General features: G+C 40.7%; 1 protein-coding gene across 1 annotated transcript in view; it reads right to left on the bottom strand.

The window, feature by feature from the left end:
- The window catches only part of mcph1 (microcephalin 1), a 315247-nt gene that overhangs the window by 22948 nt on the left and 269641 nt on the right, over positions 1–22658 (bottom strand). The window contains exon 14 of the mRNA XM_080193243.1: positions 3345–3582. Within this exon, the coding sequence (XP_080049369.1) occupies positions 3345–3582 (238 nt within the window). The remainder of the gene's footprint in view (positions 1–3344; positions 3583–22658) is intronic.

Genomic DNA, 22658 nt, shown 5'->3' with positions numbered 1-22658 from the left:
GTACTTGAATCCCAAGTCCCAGATATAACACATTTATGCTATCTCAACATTACACAGAATATGAGAATTGGAAGTTAATATTACTTTAAAGGATGACACATGGCTAATGAATCCATGGAAATCCATTTTGGAATGTACATGCAATTAGAACCACTGGAAAAGACAGAGTTCTTGCCATGTTTTTTTAACCATTTGAACTGAATTTCTGGGTCATGAGAGCTCATTTATTAACAATAAAATGATGATCATTAATTGCACCGCTCCAAGATATGACTTATATTTCTTCATTGCAACACATTTGCTCATCGCAATGAATTTGTAACCTGTCTCGTCAATTGTATTTCTCCTAATAATCTATTGCCAACTATGGCTCATGTGATTTTAAAATTTATGGTTGCTGGTAGAAGTAGGTGCTCTGGACTGCAGCACAATTCTATCAACAATGATTAGATCTGTAGATTTAAGAAAAAGCACAAACCAGTCTTTATAGCTTTATATGCAATCATTTCTTCTGATAAAATCCATTTGTTGTACTTTGCATAAAATAGAAGTTGGAGGTCGTTAGGCTGTAATTATGCAACAACTTTCTGTGAAACTTCAACAGCTTGTCAAGGCAAAGCAGTCATGTAATTTGGGAATTAAATTCCAACTTAATTCCTGCACACACTGAAGCCAAGAGGAGTGAGGCCAGCAGCAGTGGATAAACTTCCACCGTACACCTCCCATCTTCCATTTGATGTTTTCCAAGTATTCAGGCTATCTATCTGCTGCATCTATTCAACTTTATAAATTTTGTTGTGGAATCTTTTTTAATGGCTTGACTGGAGTAACTTTCTTGCTGACATCAAAAATGAAGGGCTTTAGAGCTGATTTTCAAGCATCCATGCGAGCCAGTGCAATTCTCCTTGTCTCAGAGTTTAAATAACACACAGCCATGGTATAACTGAGGACTGCCAGCCCCACAATTGATATCAACTACACAGAGACCAGATAAATGCAACTAAAGACAGTGGAGCAGTCTTAAGCCCACGCTCACTATCCGTGCGAATGCTAGTCAGGGCTCAAGATCCACAAGTCACAGATCCCACTGGTGATATCGTGATCTTGGATTTTCTCTCAGTAGTGATGTTATCAGGTCAATGCCTAGAATGGGTTTGAACTGATTTACACGCATTCAAATAAATTTCAATATGATGAATACACCCTCTCCCCTCCCATCAGATATTGGTTTACAACAGGCTCACCCAGATGTGAACCTGTCCTGGTGATCCACCACGGGTGATAAGGTGAGCATAGCCCCTGGGGGAGGGGGAGAGGGACATGGTCAGGCAGTAGCCTGACAATGTATTCTGGCACTGCTCCTAGACACAGACTGGCACTGCCAGATTGGCACCAAGCCCATGCCAATCAGGCAGTGCTAACCTAGCACTACCAACCTGGCAACGCCAAAGGACTGACCCTCGTGAGGACTTCATGGGGGAGGAGGAGGGGATGGAAATTGCTTTTTTTTTTAAACATGGGCTGGCCAGGAGCAGATGGAAGAGATGCCGGTGTTGGCTGTTTGGAGCAGTGTAACTAATGGTCATCATTTTATCATTTGGGAGGGGTACGTGGGGTGATGTTCAGGAGAGGGGGCTGATGCTGTGGGGGGGAGCTTGGGTGGGGAGAAAAGTGCCAACTTTGATTAAGAGTGGGGAGGAGAGTCCCTGAGACCTTCACGGTGGGCTGGGGAGTGATGGGGGTAGAGGGAAGGGAGCAAGAGGAAGAGGAAGGGAAAGAGAGAGGTTTATTCCTGTTGTGATCAGGGCATGCTTTGAAGATGCCACCCCAATCTCAGTGCAGTTGGGCTTTGCCGCGAGGTTGAGGCTCTGCCACCTGCAAGATAATGTGAAACGTGTTCCCATGACTTTCTCTGGCAAAGTGTCGTAAGATCTGGACAGAAAATCAACGTGTTTCTCCGGAGAGAGGTTTTCTTGCTGGAAACAACACTGCCATTTTCTGGTAAGATTCTCCCAATATTAATATGCAGAAAGGAAGCTGTTCTAAAATGTCTAATGTTAACTGCGTTTCTAATATTTCAAGTTTATTTTCTTGGAAATTGGTCAGATAATTCCAACTTCAACTACTTCAACGAGGACTGTGCCTCTGTCAGGTTGTCAGTCAGGACTGCTCACTGATGATTCCACAGTAGTCAGCATCATTCTTCTGATAATGAAGAAGCCCATGCCAGCAAGACATGGGCAGCAACCAAATACGGGTTTACAAGAGGTTGGTAACATTGTGCCAATAAAGAGACAGGCAGTGATCATTTCTAACAAGAGAAAGCTTAACCACTTCACTCTGATCTTCAACAGCCTGGCCACTGCTGAATTCTAAACAAGCCATATCTTTGGGGTTACCTTTGACTAGAGGTCTAATCAGATCACTTATACTCAGACCATGATAACAAGAACAGGCTGCATTGTCTAACTGTTAATTGCTCTGCACCTTCTGCAAGGTTCAAGTCAGGAGTGTGATGGAATACTCACCTTTCACCTGTATGATGCAATCATAACAACACATAAGAAACTTATCCAGGGGGAAAAAACAGTTATTTTGATCAATGCCCCACAACTGAACTCAATCACCTCCTCCTGCAAAACTGGCATCCACCATATGACAATATGTACACACTTCAAAATGTATTGCAGGATCTTATTCTTTCACAAGATGTGTGTCGCTGGCAAGACCAGCATTTATTACTCATCACTAATTGCTCTTGAGCTGATAAGCCGCTGTAGCCCATTTGGTGTCGGTACGTGAGTTCCGTGACTTTGACCCAGCAACGGTCAAGGAATGGCAAAATAATTCCAAGTTAGGATGGTGTGTGGCTTAAAGGGCAACTTGTTGATGAAGTGGGGTTGGGGTAGACCATGCCACGGTTACTTCAGTAGCCCATCCCTGATTCACCATGACAAGAAGGTCAGGGCAGCAAATTATCGTGATGTCACCACTTCCATATTTCTTCTCAAACAGGACTCTTTTGACTTAGGCACTGATTGCTAGTTCTTCATCAGCATTATTTCAAAGTTCTGGCATTCTACACAACACTGCTCTGGGGAACATGACCATTGAAGAGTTTCAAGGAGAAAGCTTGCCACTGTCTTTTCAGAGCAACCAGAGATACAATAAGTACAGCCTTGCCCGCATCTAGAGAATAAATATAAAAAAGTTTGCAATTTTATATCCTCACTGAATATGTGGATTTTTTAAGAACGGGGAACCACCATTAGGTCTAACACGTCCTGTTCTTTTAACTGATCGACATGCCAGAGGAGGAGTTTTGCAGTTGGCTGTGCACTTACCCAGGACCCAACTTTCTGATAAGTGTTGACTTCCAGGAGGCCTCTTTCCGTTGTAGTGTCCAATACAAATCCCAGCTTTGCGTAAGGTTTTGCACACCTTTCCCCCACACAACTCCACCAGCTTCTCGAGCATGGACATCGGTGGTTCACTTTTGGGTGAAATGAAGATCAAAGGCTGACTTGCAAATAAGTCCTGCTGGTAGGCTCCCATTGTCAGCTGCTTTTTGAGTCTGCAGATCTGTTTAGTGAAGGGAAAAATTAAAAAAAATTTTCCACTGTGCAACATTTAGTATCGAAAAGAGTTTACAGTTAACTCAACTGCAATTTATAAAATGCATAATCGAAGAGCCAACTTGTGAAAAGTCACCAAGTCAATGAAACTGAACAATCTTGGCTTAAGTTATATTGTTACAACTGATGTAAAAGGCAAGGCATTGCAGAAACAATTCCAATGGCAACTTCGGATCAAAGCGTACCACAATCAGTTTCAATTATTTTCTATTTGAGTTCGGGGATACAGGACAGGGGGTTGGATACAGTTTTAAGTTCTTGCATCCAGGACCAATTAATTTGGTTATCATTTTTGATTCTCATGCCAACTTTGGAAATGTTGGAACAATTATCTCCTGTTGCTTACCACCCGGGTTCTTCACCCAGGTTTTTGAATGGCAGGGTCACATCCAGAAGGATTTTACATTTCCACTCAGTAGGAGGAGTCTGTTTTACCAAAGTGGAACTGAATATGTGATCGAAAGCAGTATGAGGCTATCAGTCACATGAAAAAAGTCTATTCATTAAAGACAAATGAGTATCTCCTGAATGCCAGCTGTAACACAAAGCACAGAATGTGAGATCTGCATCTGAAGTGGGACCTAAGGCAGGGAAGCTGGACACTTGGCATTCAAAGGTAACATCCCTGTTGGCAGGTATGTTCCCACTTCTGGGCCGTTTTAAATGTGAATGGTTGAAGGCTACCCACCCAAAGTGGTGGATAACCAGATAAAGCATTTAAAAATCCTATTTAGAGCATTGAGGATATGCTGACCGGACCATCTAGGATTTCATTTATTCATTTGGATTGGATGAGTTGGCGAAGATTGCATGGAGGATGAGTTCATATAGTGCACATTCAGGACAGACTCTGAAAACAATACATCTGAGCCCAACCAGGGAGCAAGCTATTTTAGACCTGGGAATATGCAATGACGTAGGATTACTAAATGAATTTATAGTGAAGTATATTCTTATTCAAGGTGATTATAACATGATAGAAGTTCACATTCAGTTTCAAGGTGAAAAACATAGGCCGGGATTTTGCCAAAAAAATTCTAAGTGCTAAATTTGTGTAAAAACAGGAATAACTCCCACTGCTTTTTTTTTCAGCAGTACTTTCAAAATGTATCACTCACACTCTGAACACTGCAGAGTGCCTCAGAGGGATTCACGCTGAAAATCAGTGAGTGGAGAGGTTGGCAGCATAGCACTGAGTGGGCCACTGTGCATGAGTCCATTTGTCATAGCAGAGATTGGCACATGAGCAGCAGCTCCGCACTGCTGGCTTCCCGGATATCGCTGACTTGGAGCAGTGCAGCGGGCTGGGAGGGCCGCCCCCAACCTAGAGCAGCACAGCAGGCTGGGAGAATCGCCCCCATAGTGTGATGAACTCAAATAATCACAATTACAACAATATAAAGACAGTCGGCTAAAATGGACTGGGAAAATATGTTAAAAGGTAAGTTGAAAGGGAACTAGTGACAGACATTTGAGGAGATATTTCATAACTCTTAATAAAGATATATTCCATTGAGAAAGACTCCATGAAAAGGATGAACCATCCACGGGTATTAAGAAAGATGACAATTGTGTCAAATTGAAATAGAAGCTGTATAATAGATTAATGATAAAAGACTAATGATATGCCAGAAAATTGGGAACATTTTAGAAATCAGCAGAGGAACATTAAAAATAAGAGGAAGGAGAAATTGAAATATGAGAGAAACCTCACAAGAAACAACCTTGGCAAGGAAAACAGACATGAAAGCTTCTAAAGTTGATAAAAAGGAAAGAGTAGCTAAAATGAGTGTTGGTCCCTTTAAGGATTAGGTCGGAGAGTTAATAATAAGAAACAATGAAATGGCAGAGAATTTGAACAAATATTCTGCATTTGTCTCTATAGAAGAAGATATCTAAGCATCTCAAGAATAGTAAAAATGCAGGGGGTAAAGGGAAGGAGGAACTTAAAACTATTATTAAAGAAAAAATACCACAAAAACTAATTCACTAAAGGTTGCCAAGTTCCCTAGACCTGATGGCCTACTTTCGGGGTCTTAAAAGAAGTAGCTGGAAAAATTGTGGATGCGTTGGTCATAATCTTCCAAAACTCCCAAGATTCGGGAAAGGTTCAAGCTGATTTGTAGTTTTCCAATGTCACACTATTTAAAATGAAGGGAAACAGCAAAGAAAAGATGACAGACTAGTTATCCTAACATCTGTCACTGGGAAAATGATGGAATTCATTACTAAACAGGTAGTAGTGGGACAATAAGAAAATCAAAATATAATCAAGCAGGCTCCATATGGTTTTGTGAAAGGAAAATCACATTTGACAAAATTATTAAAGTTCTCTGCAGATGGAAGAAGCAGGGTTGAAAAAGTGGTATCAAATTGTTTTAGTGTAACTCCACACATTTAGTTTTACACTTTGGGGAATAGTAGGGGCAAGTGGTGGAAGGATTCCTGAGCCGATTATCAGCCCGTTGAACTGCATGGCATGCTCTTTCTATGGTCAACATGTTCTGGTGTTGGGCTCGAACTTGGAGATTCTGATCCAACATCAGAGATGTTACCACTGAACCACAGGGTTTCCTGGGATTTCAGGAATTTTAATATATTTGGATGTTCAAAAGGCACTCAATAAGACACTGCAGGATACTTGAACATCCTTGGACATGAATCACAAAAGTTAGCATGGAGATATGGCAAGTAATTGGGAAGGCAAACAGAGTGGAGTATAAAAATAGGGACATCTTACTACAACTGTACAGGGCATTGGTGAGACCAAACCTAGGGTCTGCATATGGTCTTTTTAAGTACGGTTATACTTCATTGGAAGTAGTTCATATGAGGTTCACTGAAATGATTTTTGGGATGAAAGGGTTACCTTTTGAGAAATAGAGTCTTTGAGTCATAAAGGTTTACAGCATGGAAACAAGGCCCTTCAGCCCAGCTTGTCCACGCCACCTTTTTGTTTAACGACTAAGCTAATCCCAACTGCCCGTGTTTGGCCCACATCCCTCAATAGCCATCTTATTCATGTAACTATCTGAACGTTTTTTAAAAGACAAAATTGTATCTGCCTCCCCTACTACCTCTGGCAGCTTGTTCCAGACACTCACCACTCTTTGTGTGAAAAAATTGACCCTCTGGACGTTTTTGCACCTTTCCCCTCTCAGCTTGAACCTACGCCCTCTAGTTTTAGACTCCCCTACCTTTGGGAAAAGATATGACTGTCTCGCTGATCGATGCCCCTCATTATTTTATAGACCTCTATAAGATCATCCCTAAGCCTCCTACATTCCAGAGAAAAGAGTCCCAGTCTATCCAGCCTCTCCTTATAACACAAACCATTAAGTCCTGGTAGCATCCTAGTAAATCTTTTCTGCATTCTTTCTAGTTTAACAATACCCTTTCTATAATTGGGTGATCAGAACTGTACACAATATTCCAAGTGTGGCCTTACCAATGTCTTGTGCAACTTCAGCAAGACATCCCAATTCCTGTATTCAATGTTCTGACCGATGAAACCAAGCATGTCGAATGCCTTCTTCACCACCTTGTCCATCCACTTTCAATGAGCTGTGAATCTGTACCTCTAGATCTCTTTGTCCTATAATGCTCCCCAACATCCTACCATTAACTGATTAAGTCCTGCTCGAGTTCGATCTACCAAAATGCATCTCCTCACATTTATCTAAATTAAAATCCATCTGCCATTCGTCAGCCCACTGGCCCAATTGACCAAGATCATGTTGCAATCCTAGATGCCTTCTTCACTGTCCACTATTCCACTAATCTTGGTGTCATCTGCAAACTTACTGACCATATCTCTTAAATTCTCATCCAAATCATTAATATAAATGACAAATAACAGTGGACCCAACATCGCTAATCATAGGACCCCAGTTTGAAAAACAACCCTCAACAACCGCTCTCTAGCTTCTGTCATCAAACCAATTTTATATCTCTTTGGCTACCTCATAAGAACATAAGAAATAGGAGCAGGAGTAGGCCATCTAGCCCTTCGAGCCTGCCCCGCCATTCAACAAGATCATGGCTGATCTGAAGTGCATCAGTTCCACTTTCCCGCTTTCTCCCCATAACCCTTAATTCCCTCGTCTATCAGAAACCTATCTACCCGTGACTTAAATATATTCAGTGAGGTAGCTTCCACCACTTCAATGGGCAGAGAATTCTAGACTCACTACCCTTTGAGTGAAGAAGTTCCTCCTCAACTCTGATCAAAACTGCACCCCCCCGCCTTATTTTGAGGCTGTGCCCTCTAGTTCTGCTATCCTTTCTAAGCGGGAAGAATCTCTCGACCTTTACCCAATCTATCCCCTTCATTATCTTATATGTCTCTATAAGATCCCCCCTCAGCCTTCTAAACTCCAACGAGTACAGACCCAGTCTATTCAATCTCTCCTCATAGGCTAACCCCCTCATCTCCAGTATCAGCCTAGTGAACCTTCTCTGCACTCCCTCCAAGGCCAATATATCCTTTCGCAAATGCGGCGAGCAAAACTGCACACAGTACTCCAGTTGTGGCCTCACCAGTGCCCTGTACAGTTGCAGCAAGACCTCCTTGCTTTTATATTCTATCCCCCTCGCTATAAAGGCCAACATTCCATTTGCCTTCTTGATCACCTGCTGCACCTGCAGACTGGGTTTTTGCGATTTGTGCACAAGGACCCCCAGGTCCCTCTGCACCGCAGCATGCTGCAGCTTTTCACCTTTTAAGTAATAATCCCTCCTACTATTATTTCTACCAAAGTGGATAACCTCACACTTGCTAACATTATACTCCATCTGCCAGGTCCTTGCCCACTCGCTCAGCCTATCTAGGTCTCTCTGCAGACTTTCCGTGCCTTCCAAGCAATTTGCTTTTCCACTCATCTTCGTGTCATCAGCAAATTTCGTTACCCTATACTCAGCCCTCTGCTCCAGATCATCTATGTAAATGGGAAACAGTTGAGGCCCCAGCACCGATCCCTGTAGCACTCCACTAGTCACCAAATGCCAACCAGAATAGCACCCATTGATTCCACCCTGGATCCCATGAGATTTAATCTTATGCAACAACCTACTACACAGTACCTTACCAAAGGCCTTGCTAAAAAGTCCATATAGGCAACATCAACTTGAACTGCCCTCATCTACCTTCTTGGTTATCCCTTCAAGAAACTCAGATTCATGAGATATGATTTTCCACTCACAAAGCCATGTTGACTGTCCCTAATCAGTCCTTGCCTCTCCAAAAGCCTGCAGATCCTGTCTCTCAGAATATCTTCCAACAACTTACCCACTACAAATGCGAGGCTCACCGGCCTGTAGTTCCCAGGATTTTCTCTGCCGCCTTTTTTAAACAAAGGCATAACATTTGCCACCCTCCAATCTTCAGGCACCTCACCTGTGGCTGTTGATAATTCAAATATCTCTCCGAGGGGACCAGCAATTTTCTCCCTAGCCTCCTACAACGTCCTGGGATACACTTCATTAGGTCCCGGGGATTTATCTACCTTGATGCGCTTTAAGACTTCCAGCACCTCCTTTTCTGTTCTATGTAAACCCCTCAAGGCATCACTATTTATTTCCCCAAGTTCCCTAACAGCCATATCTTTCTCAACAGTAAATACTGATGAGAAATATTCATTTTGGATCTCACCCATCTCTTGTGGATCGTTCAGAGGCCCTACTCTTTCCCGAGTTAGTCTTTTGCTCTTTATGAGTTTGTAGAATCTCTTTGGATTCTCCTTTGCCTTATCTGCCAAAGCTTGCCCTTTTTGCCCTCCTGATTTCTGCCTTAAGACTACTTCTACACCTTCTATACTCTTCAAGGGATCCATTTGATCCCAGCTGCCTATGCATATTAAAAGGTTGGGCTGATATTTATTGAAGTTTGGGAAAATGCGAGGTGATCTTATAAAATTCTGAGAGAGTTTGATTGAGTAGATGCTGGAAGGATGTTTCATCTTGTGGGGAATACAGAACTGGAGGCACAGTTCCAAAATAAGGGGCATTCTATTGAAGATGGAGATGAGGAGGAATTTCTTATCTCAGAGTGCCATTAGTCTTTGGAATTCGGTGAGCAGTAGAGGCTGGGATATTGAATATTGTAGATGCTGAGCTTGACAGATTTTGATCAATAAGAGTGTCAAGAGTTATGGGGGCAGACAGGAAAGTGGAGTTAAGTCCACAAACAGATCAGCTATCACTCTACTGAATGGCGGCAGACCAAGCTTCATAGATGAAAGGGCCCTGTCCTGCTCCAATTTGTTAAGACCTTCATACTCTTATTATCTTTTATTGTAATGCAAACCTGGACAAATTCAAAAACTGTTAAGAGAAAAATATTCACATAATTACCTTCTAAAAACAGAAAATGGCTATGAAATTTCACAGACACGACTGCTGCATTAAATTAGAAAAAGGTGATTGGCCTAAATCAGGCTTACTATTGCCATTGTAGTTTCTGATCTTTGGAGTTTCAGTGACCATCTATATATTTGTGGCTGGTAATAATTTATAATTGGGAGCTGAGAGATGGCAAAATTATCACGATAAGGCAATCAATGAGATAATGATGCTGATAAACTAATGGGACCTATACTGTAGCTAGCAAGTGCAATGAAACATCTTGAATAATTTGCAATATCTGGAGTTAAAACACCTTCAAATTCCACAACCGTATGTTATAATAGGAATCTCCTGAGTTTCAGCCTTCAATTCAATCGTGCTAACTCCTTTTCTCACTCTTTGTGAAATCGGCTTTATTTTCTCATGCAAGGCATCATAGTAACAATATTTAGCATGGCTAGATGGTTAACATTTTTTCAGGCCAATACGTAACAAAATGAAGTTTGAATTACACGATTCAAGTTAAAAAGTGGTATAATAGTTACATCTGTGAGATAAAAGTTTCAAAACAACATTACCAACTATGGATACAAGAGAAACCTAGGTCGTAGACTGCATTCCCTTAAAGTGCCTCAAAACTGCCTGCTGGCAAAATTGGCAGATTTGTTTCACAAATCACTCAGTGTGATAAAAAGGCTGATTGTAACAATATATTTTGTGCTCAGAGATAATATTCCTTTGGGAACGCTTGATAACATACTTGGCAATTGAATCCAGATTTTGGCAGATATTCAACTGTGTTTGAAATATCTTGAGTTTAAAAACATGCTCAATCTTGAGATTTCCCCTTCTTTTTCAAAGATTTCAAAGTTTCCGTTGGTTATATGATAGCCTTTAGCATTTTCAAATATACTCCTTTTTACACAGGAATAGATCAGGTTAAAGAACATACGCATTCTTTAAAGTAGAAAGAGCTAAGTCAACATATTTTTAAACAGGTGCGGTTAGCCCTCCAAGTTATCTGGTTTGAAATTGAAGGATAGGCAGACTGGATACACAGTAAGGTTATCCTGCTGCCTAAACCTGACCAAAATTCGAAGAGACAAGTTTATTGTTGCAACATCACTGGGTTCATGAATGACTTCTTCAACAATCAACTAAGATATGTAAACAATCTGATTGAAAAAAGGATCTAAAACATAGCAGGAAGTACATTACCCCCAGTTTGGGGCAGTCAGAGATCAGAAAAAAAAATGTAGCTTTCGAAGAGTTGCTCATATCCCAAGCATAAATTTAAGAAATGCAGCAGCAGTCTGCTATCTGGCATAACAAAGCAAATGAGACCAAAAATCCATCCATAGATTTATAAACTTATTACTTGTTATGTACAAATGAGGGGACAGGGAAAAGCTTCCCCACAGAGCCAATTGACCAGTTATTTGGGATTCATATGTACAACATATTTAGTCAGTCAGACATCAATGAATGGAGACTAGCACTCAAAGGTGAGTCAAATTCTATCTTGGGATGACAATCCAACATGAAGTACAAGGCCAGTAGGAGAGAAAATCGCAAAAGACATTACGCCTAGACTTGGAAAGAAGCGATTATGCTCCAAAGTAGCCTGCATAAGAATCAAATCTGTACATAGACTTTGCAGTACTGAAAGGAGGAATATCTGCCCTCAGCACCAAATTTCCTGTTTAATTTTAGTGTTGTATTTCTTAAAACATGAATATTCACAGAATTGTTATAGTGCAGGAGAAGGCTATTCAGTCCATTGTGTCTGTTCTGGCTCTCCAAATGAGCATTTCATTTAGTGCCATTCTCTTATCTTCTCCCCTCAACCCTGTACATTCTTCCTTTTCAGTAACTGTATAATTCCCTCTCGAATGACTCAATTGAACCTGCCTCCACCACACTCTCAGGCAGTGCATTCCAGATTTGCTGTGTGAAAAAAAGTTTTCTCTCATATTGCTTTTGCTTCTTTTGCCAATTACTTTGAATTGGTATCCTCTCATTAATGATCCTTTCACGAGTGTGAACAATTTCCCCCATGTGCTCTGTCCTGACATCCAACGATTTTAAACAACTTTATCAGATCTCCTCCCAGCCTTTCCTTCTCCAAGGAAAAATGTCCTTAACTTCTCCAGTCTATCTTCATACCTGAAATTCCTCATCCCTGAAACTATTCTTTTGAATCTTTTCTACAATTTCGCCAATGCTTTTATACCTTTCCTAAAGTGCATCACTCAAAAATAGATGCAATACTCTAGCTGAGGCCGAATAATGTCTTATACAAGGTCAGCATAACCTCTTTGCTCTTGTACTATATGTCCTATTAATAAAGCCTAGGATACCAGCAAAACACACAGGATACTATGTGTTTTATTAACCACTGTCTAGGTTTCCCTTGTATCCATAGTTGGTAATGTTGCTTTGAAACTTTTATCTCACAGATGTAACCATTATACTACCTCTCTCGCCTGCCCTGCCACCTTTATGCACATAAAACCCATGTTCCTCCACTCTTTCACCACTTTTGGAATTGTACCTTTTATTTTATATTGTCTCTCCATGTTCTTTCTACCAAAATAAATCACTTCACTTTTCTCCACATTGAACTTCATCTGCCATCAAATCTGCCCCTGCCACCAACTTGTCTACGTCCTTTTGAAATTCTATAGTATCCTCCTCACAGATTATAATGCTTCCAAGCTTCATATAATCCACAGATGTTGAAATTGTGCCTTGCACACCAAGGTCTAGGTCATTAATATGTATCAGGAGAAGCAAGGGTCCCAAAACTGACTCCTAGGGAAATCCATTACAAATCTTCCTCCATCTGGGAAAAACCCATTAACTATTACTCTTTGTCTCATGTCATTCAGCCAATTTTGCATCCCTGTTGCTCCCAAGTCGACATCCCCACTATAACTTTGCTCCCAAGTCAACATGCCCTGTGGAAATCAATGTACATCACATCAGCAGCATTAACCTTATCAACTCCCTGTTACCTCTTCTAAATATTACAGCAAGTTAGTTAAACACAAGTTTCCCTTAAGAAATTCATTCTGTCTTTCCTTAATTAACATTTATCCATGTAACTACTAATTTTGTCCCAAATTGTTGTTTCTAGAAGCTCCCCTCTACCACTGAACTAAAACTGACCAGCAAAGTTCAAAGTCAAAGTTTAATTATTAATCATAAGTAAGCAAGTAAGGCTTACATTAACATTGCAATGAAGTTACTGTGAAACTCCCTGAGCCGCCACAACCCGGCATCTGTTTGGGTCAAACCAGCACGTCTTTCAGAATGTGGGGGGAAACTGGAGCACCTGGAGGAAATCCACGCTGACGTGGGGAGAACGTGCAGACTCCACACAAACAGTAATCCAAGCTGGGAATTGAACCCTGGTCCTTGGTGCTGTGAAGCAGCAGTGCTAACAGCTGTGCTACCATGCCACCCCTTTTAGGTGCTGGACTAATCTTTACACCCTTCTTGAACAAAGGTGCAACTTTTGAAATTCTCCAGTACTCAAGCACCACCCCTAAATCTAAAGAAAACTGAAAACTTGGTATCGCCAGTGCCTCCGCAATTTCCACGTTCACTTCCCTCAGGTATCCAAGTTCATCTCAGCTGGTTCCAATGCCTTATCAACTTCAAGTACAGATAGCCTATTCAATATTTTTCCTTATCAATTGCAACCTCTTCTGGTGTCATTCACCATGACTTGGGTATCATCTTCTTCCTTTCAAAAAAAAAGGCAAAGTATTCATTTAATACCTCAGAAATATCCCTGCCTCCGTGCGCATATTACTTTCGGAGCCCAAATTTGTCTTGCTTCGCCTTTAATCACCCTTTCATTATTTATGTACCTATAGAAGACTCTGGGACTTGTTTTTCTCATTTGTTTGCCATCTTTGCTTTTCTTATTTGTTTTTTCATCTTTCCTCGGAACCTTTTATATGCAGCCTGGTTCTCCATTGTATTTTCTACCCGACATCTGTCATGAGCACACATTTTCTTCTTTATCTTAATTTCCATCATCATTATCATGCAGCCAGCTCTGCATTTGTTTGCCCTACCTTGCCCATTCAAGGAAATATACCTTGACTGGACCCAAACTATCTCTTCTTCAAAGATAGCCCATTGTTCAGCTACCATTTTCTTGTAACAAATTTATCTAGATCCATTTTTATTCCATTGAAATTGGCTTTTCCCCAGTTAACTGTTCTTACTCTGGACTGTTCAGTCAGCTTAAATCTTACAATACAATGATCATTGTCCCACATGTTCTTCTCCTGAAATTTAATCCATTTGATCCATCTTATTCTCAAGTGCCAGGTCTAGTTACACTTCCTCTCTCATTGAACTAGACATATACAGCTGTAGAAAATTTTCCTGAACAGGTTCCAGGAACTTGTGCCTTTCATTATCCTTACAATCCCAGTCTATATTCAGATAATTAGATTCTCCCATTTTCACTATTCCATAGCTTTTGCACCTCACAAATTCCTTGCAAATTTGTTCCTCTACATGTTTCTGAGCAATTGGTGGCCGATTGACAACACTGAACAGCTTAATTGTACCTTATCTTTTCCTTAGCTCCCGCCAGATAGATTGTGTCCTTGACCCCTCTGGGACATTCACTTTCTCCAACACAACAATCTCCTTAATCAATACCAATACGACCACTCCTCCCCCTTTTCTTCCTTTCCTATTTTTCCTGAAAACTTTGTACCCAGGAATATTTAACAACCAATCCTTCCCTTCTTTGAGTCCAGTCTCTGATATAGCCACAATTTGTATTCGCAATTTGTACCCGTGACTCACCAATTTTATTTAGCACACTCCTTGCATTCACATACATTTATACTTTATTACTTTCATCCTTACTCTGACCCCTGAACTTAGTATTCCCTATTTTACTGCCAACTATTTCTCCCAATATCTTGTGCATCTTGGTATTACTCTCAGATATTATCTCCTGATTCTCACACCCCTGTCAAATGAAAGTTTCAGTGTGATTGAAAAATACACTGGGAACCATATAAAATGTCAAGGGCTGTAACTTCCTCAGAGTGGCAATCAGCATTGGATTGCCATTCCATCAACTGCCATTCTGTTAGCTGCATCAAATTCCTTCTTAGGTGTCTTGCCTGACCTTTCAACTCAGCCTGGGTGGGATTCAAGCAGTGTAGCTGTCTCTAAAAACGAGTGTTGATGTCTAACAGAGTCAAATGAAGGTGTTGTGCCTCCATTTTTATTGCACTAGCTGCCGTAAAGCAGTTAAGTTTAGAAGACCAAATTAAAGTGACAGTTAGGTAAATAGGGGGATCAGAGGTCGGGGGGGGGGGGGGTGAAAGATGGATGGTGGGGGAAGTTGGATACTGAGGGGTTTAGCCGGGTTGGTGTTGGTGGAGTGAGAGGGGTTTGGTGTCCAACTGAATGGGGCCTGATTGGGTCGGAGATGCGAGTCAAGGCCAGAGGTGGGGTGAGGGGGAATGTTCTGTGCAGGCAGAGGGAGTCCCATGGGGGTGGGGAGGGTTGGTCAACGGTGCAGATGGAATTTATCTTTTTGTAGTAACTATTAGTGTAATCCTGGTGGAACCATCCAAAGTTAGTGATTTAAATGGCTTTACTGGATGATACTCAACACAGCACAATTGCCTAGAGGAAATTAGCATTTCCAGGCAATTGCTGTACAAATATTTACCTGGAAACTCCAGAGAGAGATTCTCCAGTGCACCTTTGGGGCACTTCCCAGATCCAATGCTAGCATACCAGGATGTTGTGGCCCCAGTTGCCTTATAAGTAAAACATACTCAGAAAAAGTATATTTCTGAGATTCTTTGAGACAAAACCACTCATGACATTTTCTCATTGCGAACCATCATGTAGTACATGCCAATGATATGGAGTGCTTTATTTCTAACCATTAGTAACAATACCTGTTTTAAATAATAATACATAATGTACAAAAATGCATATGAACAGTCTGAAAAGCAAGCTGTGCAACTCGAAGACAACATCTCACCCACAAAGTCCACTTCTCCCAACATGTATTATTAATATTGCCATATAATCTCCAGGGAGCTAATTAATCCCAGGTAAAACCTTCCCCATTGCCACAAAGTGGAAGAGAATTAGAAACATGCTGGTTCTAGTCAGATCATTGCAGTCGGTGAATGAGATCCTGGATCATTTTTACTGGAGCGGTAATTATTGTGCAATCCAGTCAGAACTCATTAAAATAAGCACTGCACTTTGCAGAGGTATTAATGGCCAGTTATTAATTCTGCCGCTGGCAGTGTGTAAAGGAAGCTTCTGTGTGAAGGGAGAACAAATTCTGAATTTGTACACAGCCCACATGATTTACAGTCCATTCATCTTCTTTAATTAATTTTAATGGATAGAGAAAGTCATTGGGAGGATGTTGGGGTGAGAAATGCACCTCAATTTCTAATGTGCTCCTATCTGCACAGTACCATAACAGGAGAATTAAAGGTGAAAATTCAGGCCAGGGACCAGTCTATCAGCATGCTGGTGGCATTTGCCATCTGCACATCATATCAATACGAATCTCTCATGTTAATTTGAGTCATTTTCAGAATATGGAGTGACAGGAAAACTCTGAAATATTTAAATTATTGTAAATCTTAACTTGGTTGCAGCATATTTTTGTTTTTAAATCTGACTAAATTCATTCAAAAGTGAATGAAAAAGAAAATAAATACAGCAATCAGTCCACTTCTGCTCATGGAGTGAGATTTAATCAATCTGACATGGGTCTCAAACACTGGTTGGAGAACCATCAGTTCTAAAAGGACGGCATAACACTATTAAGTGCTCTTCAGTTATTTAAGTGGCCTCTGCAGGACATTTCCCAGGATTTCGGACTCTGGCAGAAGTCCTGCCCTCGAAGAGCTTCTAGCCTAGCAGAGACGAGCAGCTGTTCATTGCCATCAGTGTCATTGGACATGGTGGCAATGAACTCACCAGAGGCCCAGGCTCCCCCAAGGGCCCCCAGGCCATAGGTGATTGATGGGCAGAATTGGAGTTTCATTGGGGTCACTGGGGAACTGGGGAGGGTGGGAGGGGGGCAGGTGAGTGGGAGCAAGAGCTGGCTGAGAACAAACTCAGGCTGTACCCATACTTTTGGTACAAACCATTTTCCACTGATGCTATAGATGCAGTGTGTGAGTGTGCTCTCTAAAATATTTCCATGTGCATACACTGAAAAATATTATGCCCTGCATTTAAAGGAAACTGCCTGAGAATTATTTTTCTTAACTTGCAATGAACAAGGTTTAGGGCAGAATCCGACCTCAAGTTCGTTTGGAAAGATCAAACGGTTACAAGCACATCAGTTTAATAACACATATATTTTGTATTGTGTTCTTCTGAAGGTACAAAAGTTTTAAATTCAACCTTTCAAACTGAACAAATATTAAGTGGTAGAACCATTACTGTGGCACTAAATTAAAGGTCTGATGGTATCAGGAAACGGAATTATAACACAGTTGATACTTTATGGAAATCTAGTAAAAAGTCTTGGCAACAATGCTAACGAATGCCTTGAAACTTATATTCTTAGCATTTTGATTAGCTAATTAAAACAAAAAAAATCACAAATGGACGAGGGAAAACAATAAAGATATTAACAAGATATGCAGGAGGTTGGGCTCTTGGAAAATAAATTATGCTTTTAATAGACACTTTAGGATAATATACAAGGAGCATTTAGTCTGCTACACCTTTTATAACCACAACAAGATGTACAAAAATAATCAATGTGGTTAGCTGATATGAAATAATATTAAAGGTGAAGACTAAAGTGACCTCGCTCACTGCCTAGAATTCCCTAAATTCATTATTCAAAACATAATCAACAGAATAAAATAGAGAAACACGTTTTTAAAACCACACACACACATTAATTGTACAACTCGACCTCCATCATTCAAACACCCAACAGTGCTACATTATGTACCAAACAGCTATTTCTAGGAGAATTTAGAATGCAAAATCAATGATGGGAACCCAATTGTTCTGGGCTAAGTATCTTTTAAAAAATGATTTAGGAAAAAAACATGGAAAACATGAGGCTGGCTATTGTGCCTTGCAGTTTCAGCTGTTCTCTGTAAAACATCAAAGATTGCGCACAATAGTTTCTTTGCTTGTTCAAACAGATTTCACTCAATTGGTTTCTCTGCATGAATGGCATGAAGGCCAATGAATGATGCAATGCATTAAGTCCTTAATGCATTATGTCCTTTAGCTACTAAACGCTGTCGCATATGTCTGAAGATAATTAAAAAGAGAGAATAAAAAATAAATATAAAATACATGCCTGTCACACTTCAATGACATTGAAAAGGACAGTTGGCCTCGCTTCTGACTAAATGCCAAAAAACCTGCATGATTAAGTACTTTTCTCATGTGAACTGTTACTTCCTGCATTTCAGCTAAGATGGATTATTAAAAAAAATCCTGAGTACATTGGTAGTTACTTATCAAACATAACTTCAATGTCTGAAAATGTAAATGTGACACAATCAAATCTTTCTTCTTATTTTCTCAAACAATGGCAGGATGATTCCAAATTAGTTAAGAATATAAGCATGAGCTAATTAACCATCCATCTCCTTACTGGTAATACTAAAGAAAGCAGTGATGGTGTGGAAATAACTTTAAGGGGCAAGGGAATATTTTTGTTCAAAATATTTCCTGTTTGTTCAAAATGCAATCTTCAACTCATGAAGGACTTCCAGTCTGATCTCTCACAAATTTGAGGTCTGATTCAAATATTATCCTCTATAAGCAGATTGTTCATTCCCTATGATTGGGAGTTCATATTTGTTGCTTGATATCTTATATAGTTATGGCAGTATAGTGATAACTAGACTTGTAAGGCGTGGACTAATCGTCCTGAGGTTGAGAGTTCATATCCCACTGTGGCTGTTTGAGAATTCCGATTTAACAAAACAAAAGCAAGTATCATTAGAAATGATCACAACCTGTAGGACTGAGTCAGAATCAAACTGTTTCATTAAGATCTTGAGGGAAAGAAACTTGGCATTTGCACCTGATCAGGTTGATATGTGACTCCAGTACTCTCTGAAGTGGCCAAGCAAGTCATTCAACTGTGTCAAAGTCAGAACAAAGAATTAAAAATGGGCAATAAATGCTGGTTTTGGCTTTGATACACATTCTGAGAAGGATTTTTAAAAAAATCAAATGCATTCATTACCAAAGGCCTGTCACATGAAAACCCTTTGTTATTAAAAACTAGACGTTGTAATCTCAACCGTGCTTCTACCTAATGAAGCTACAACATAGGACTACTTGCATGCCATACAGCATAAGGGGCAAATGATAGGCAGAGCTGAGAGAACCTACAGCCAACCAGCCAGATCTAAGCAATGCAGTCCTGTCATGACTGGTCATGAATTGTGCTGGACAATTAAACAACTAATTGGAGGAGAAGACTCCACAAATATCTCTGTTCTCAATTTTGAGAGAGCCCAGTACATCAGTGCAAATGACAAGGTGGAAGTGTTTACAACCATCTTTTGCCAGAAGTGCTGAATGGATGAACTATTCTGGCCTCTTTCTGAGGGAGCCAGCAGCATAGATGCTAGACTTCAGCCAATGTGGTTTTCTCCATGTAATATCAAGAAATGGCCGAAGGCACTGTCTACCTGAAAGGTCTCGACAACATACCAGCAGTTATACTTAAGAACTATGCTCCAGAATTAGCCATGTCCTTTGCCACATTGTTCCAATACAGCTACAAACCTGGCATCTATCCGGCAATGTGGAAAACTACCTAGTTGTGTCCAGTACACAAAAAGCAGGAAAAGTTGAACTTGACTAATTATAATCCTATCAGTTTACTCTCAATCATCAGCTAAGTGATGGGAGGAATCAATGATAGTGCTACCAAGCAACACTGAGTCAGCAATGACACTCAGTTTGGGTTCTGCCAGGGCCACTCAGCTCCATGACCTTTGTCCAATCATGGAAAATAAAAGCTGAACTCAAGAGCTGAAGTGTCCTTGTCACCAAAGTATTTGACAAGAGTGTGGCATCAAGAAGCAGTGACAAAACTGAAGTCAGTGGGAATCAGGGTAAAACTCTCCACTGTTTGGAGTCATATCTGACACAAAGGAGAATGCTTGTGGTTGTTTGAAGTTAATCATCTCAGTCCCAGGACATCACTGCAAAAATTCTTCAAGATAGTGTTCAAGATCCAAATATCTTCAGCTGCTTCATCAATCTCTTTCACTCCACCATAACGTCACAAGTTCGATGGCACAATATTCAGAACCATTTGCTGCTCCTCAGATACTGAAGCAGATCATGTCCATACGCAGCAAGACATGGACAGGTATTGACTGATAAGTTAAAGGCAAAATACTGCAGATGCTGGGATCTGAAACAAAAACAGAAAATGCTGGAAAAACTCAGCAGGTCTGACAGCATCTGTGGAATGTTGGCTCTGTTCTCTCTCCAAGATGCTGTCAGACCTGCTGAGTTTCTCCAGCATTCTGTTTTTGTCTTGGCTGATAAGTGGCAAGCAGCATTCAAGTCACACAAGTGTTAGGCAATGACCATGTCCAATGAGAAAAAAAGACCAACTTTTTTCCTTGGCTTTCAATGGCATTACTGTTGAGAAATCCTCCACTATTATGATCCTTGGGATTACTATTGATCAGAAACTGAACTGTACCCGACATATGAATCTTGTGGCTTCAAGATCAGTTAAGAGGCTGAAAATTTTGCAGCGAATATCTCATTGCTTGACTCCAAAGAGTCGGTCCATCTTTTAAAAGGAACAAGTTAGGAGTGTGATGGAATACTCTCCACTTGCCTGGATGAGCGCAGCTCCAACAACACTCGAGATTCAACACCATCCAAGACAAAGCAGCCAGCATAATCTAACCACCATTGGAAATATTCATTTCTTCACCATTAGTGCACAGTGATAATAGTGTCATCTACTAGATGCACAGCAGCAATTCACCAAGGCTCCATTAACAATAGCTTCTAAACCCACAGAAAATGCTGGAAAAACTCAGCAGGTCTGACAGCATCTGTGGAATGTTGGCTCCGTTCTCTCTCCAAGATGCTGTCAGACCTGCTGAGTTTCTCCAGCCTACCAGGACAGCTGATGCATGGGAATACCACCACCGACAAGGTCTCCCTCAAATTACACACCATCCTGACTGGAAACTATGTCACCATTTCTTCACTGTCACTGGGTCAAAATTCTGGAACTCCTTTCCTAACAGCACTGTGGGTTTACCTACACCACATGGACTGCAGCAGTTTAAGGTGGTGATGCAAAGGCAATTATGGATGCTGGTCTTGCAGGTAGTGCCCACATTTCATAAATGAGTAGATTAAAAAAAATGCAGTTGAGGTGGCACGGTAACACAGTGGTTAGCACTGCTGTCTCACAGCACCAGGGACCCAGATTCGATTCTCGGTTTGGGTCACTGTCTATGTGGAATTTGCTCAATCTCCTCATGTCTAGGTGGGTTTCCTTCGGGCGTTCCGGTTTCCTCCCACAGTCCAAAGATGTGCGAGTTGCCCTTGGTAAATTGCCCCTTCATGTCAGAGGGACTAGCAGGGTAAATACGTGGGGCTATGGGAATAGTAGCTGGATGGGATTGTGGTTGGTGCAGACTCAGAGGGCCGAATGGCCTCCTTTGGAACTGTTGGGATTCTATGATCCTAATCTGTTAATCTTTCAAGGGATAGATTGGGGACTACCTTAATGAGACAAGGCTGAATATAAAACAACAAACTGGATTACTTCACAATTGCTCAGTGAAAAAACAATATTGCACTAATATTTAATTTCCGTATCACCCCCTTCGAACATTGAAAACAATAAAAATACCAGTGTCCACATTGCCAAAAGAAAATACAACTTTTATGGCTAAGGCCTACTCAGTCTTCCACCTTAAGATCAAGCAGCAGATCAATCCCAAAATGGGGTGCAATGCCTAATCTCGTCAGCTTGGATCTTGTTTGTCTCCTTCGTGGGGACCATGAATTGGATGCAATCAGAATTGGAATTTGCTTTCGGAGGAGGCAAGGAATGGATTTAGGTTTGCCCAGTCCATTGAGTTGTAACTTTGTAACTTTAAGAAAGGAGTAAAAATGAACAAAAATACAAAATAGTCTGCCACCATCTTCCAATATCAGACTAACCTAAGGGCTGGTTTGACCCCAAATATCCATTTTACATGATGGGCAATCTGCATTCCCAACCTTTTGCATCATTTTCCAGAGTAGTTTATAGACTGGGATGAAGCTTCATTTACTACCATTCACAAAGAATTCACTCCAGGAGCCCCCCCACACAATTAAAGGAATTACAGTAATCTCTGTTGCAGGCGCTTGAGCATTTCCAAGATATTATATAAACTTGGTTCTTTTTTAAAAATCTTAAATATATCCGGTTGAATATATTTTTCTTGCGTGAAAAAGAATACTTTGAACAAAAAGTATTCTCCCTTTCGTTTCAATATATGATATCATAATATGGTCTAAAGGAGGTCCAGGAATAGTCTCCTCTTCAAGTTGAGCTTTGAAAATGAATGAGAATATTAAAGTTGAGGTGTTGCTTTACTGGGGGTCAGTGAGAAGAGGGCTGACGGATGA

This window comes from Carcharhinus amblyrhynchos, chromosome 7 (assembly GCF_965287045.1).
Source record: "Carcharhinus amblyrhynchos chromosome 7, sCarAmb.v2.hapA, whole genome shotgun sequence".
NCBI lineage: Eukaryota > Metazoa > Chordata > Chondrichthyes > Carcharhiniformes > Carcharhinidae > Carcharhinus > Carcharhinus amblyrhynchos.
Note: the sequence above shows the minus strand (reverse complement) of the source record. Positions and strands in the feature narration are given on the sequence as shown.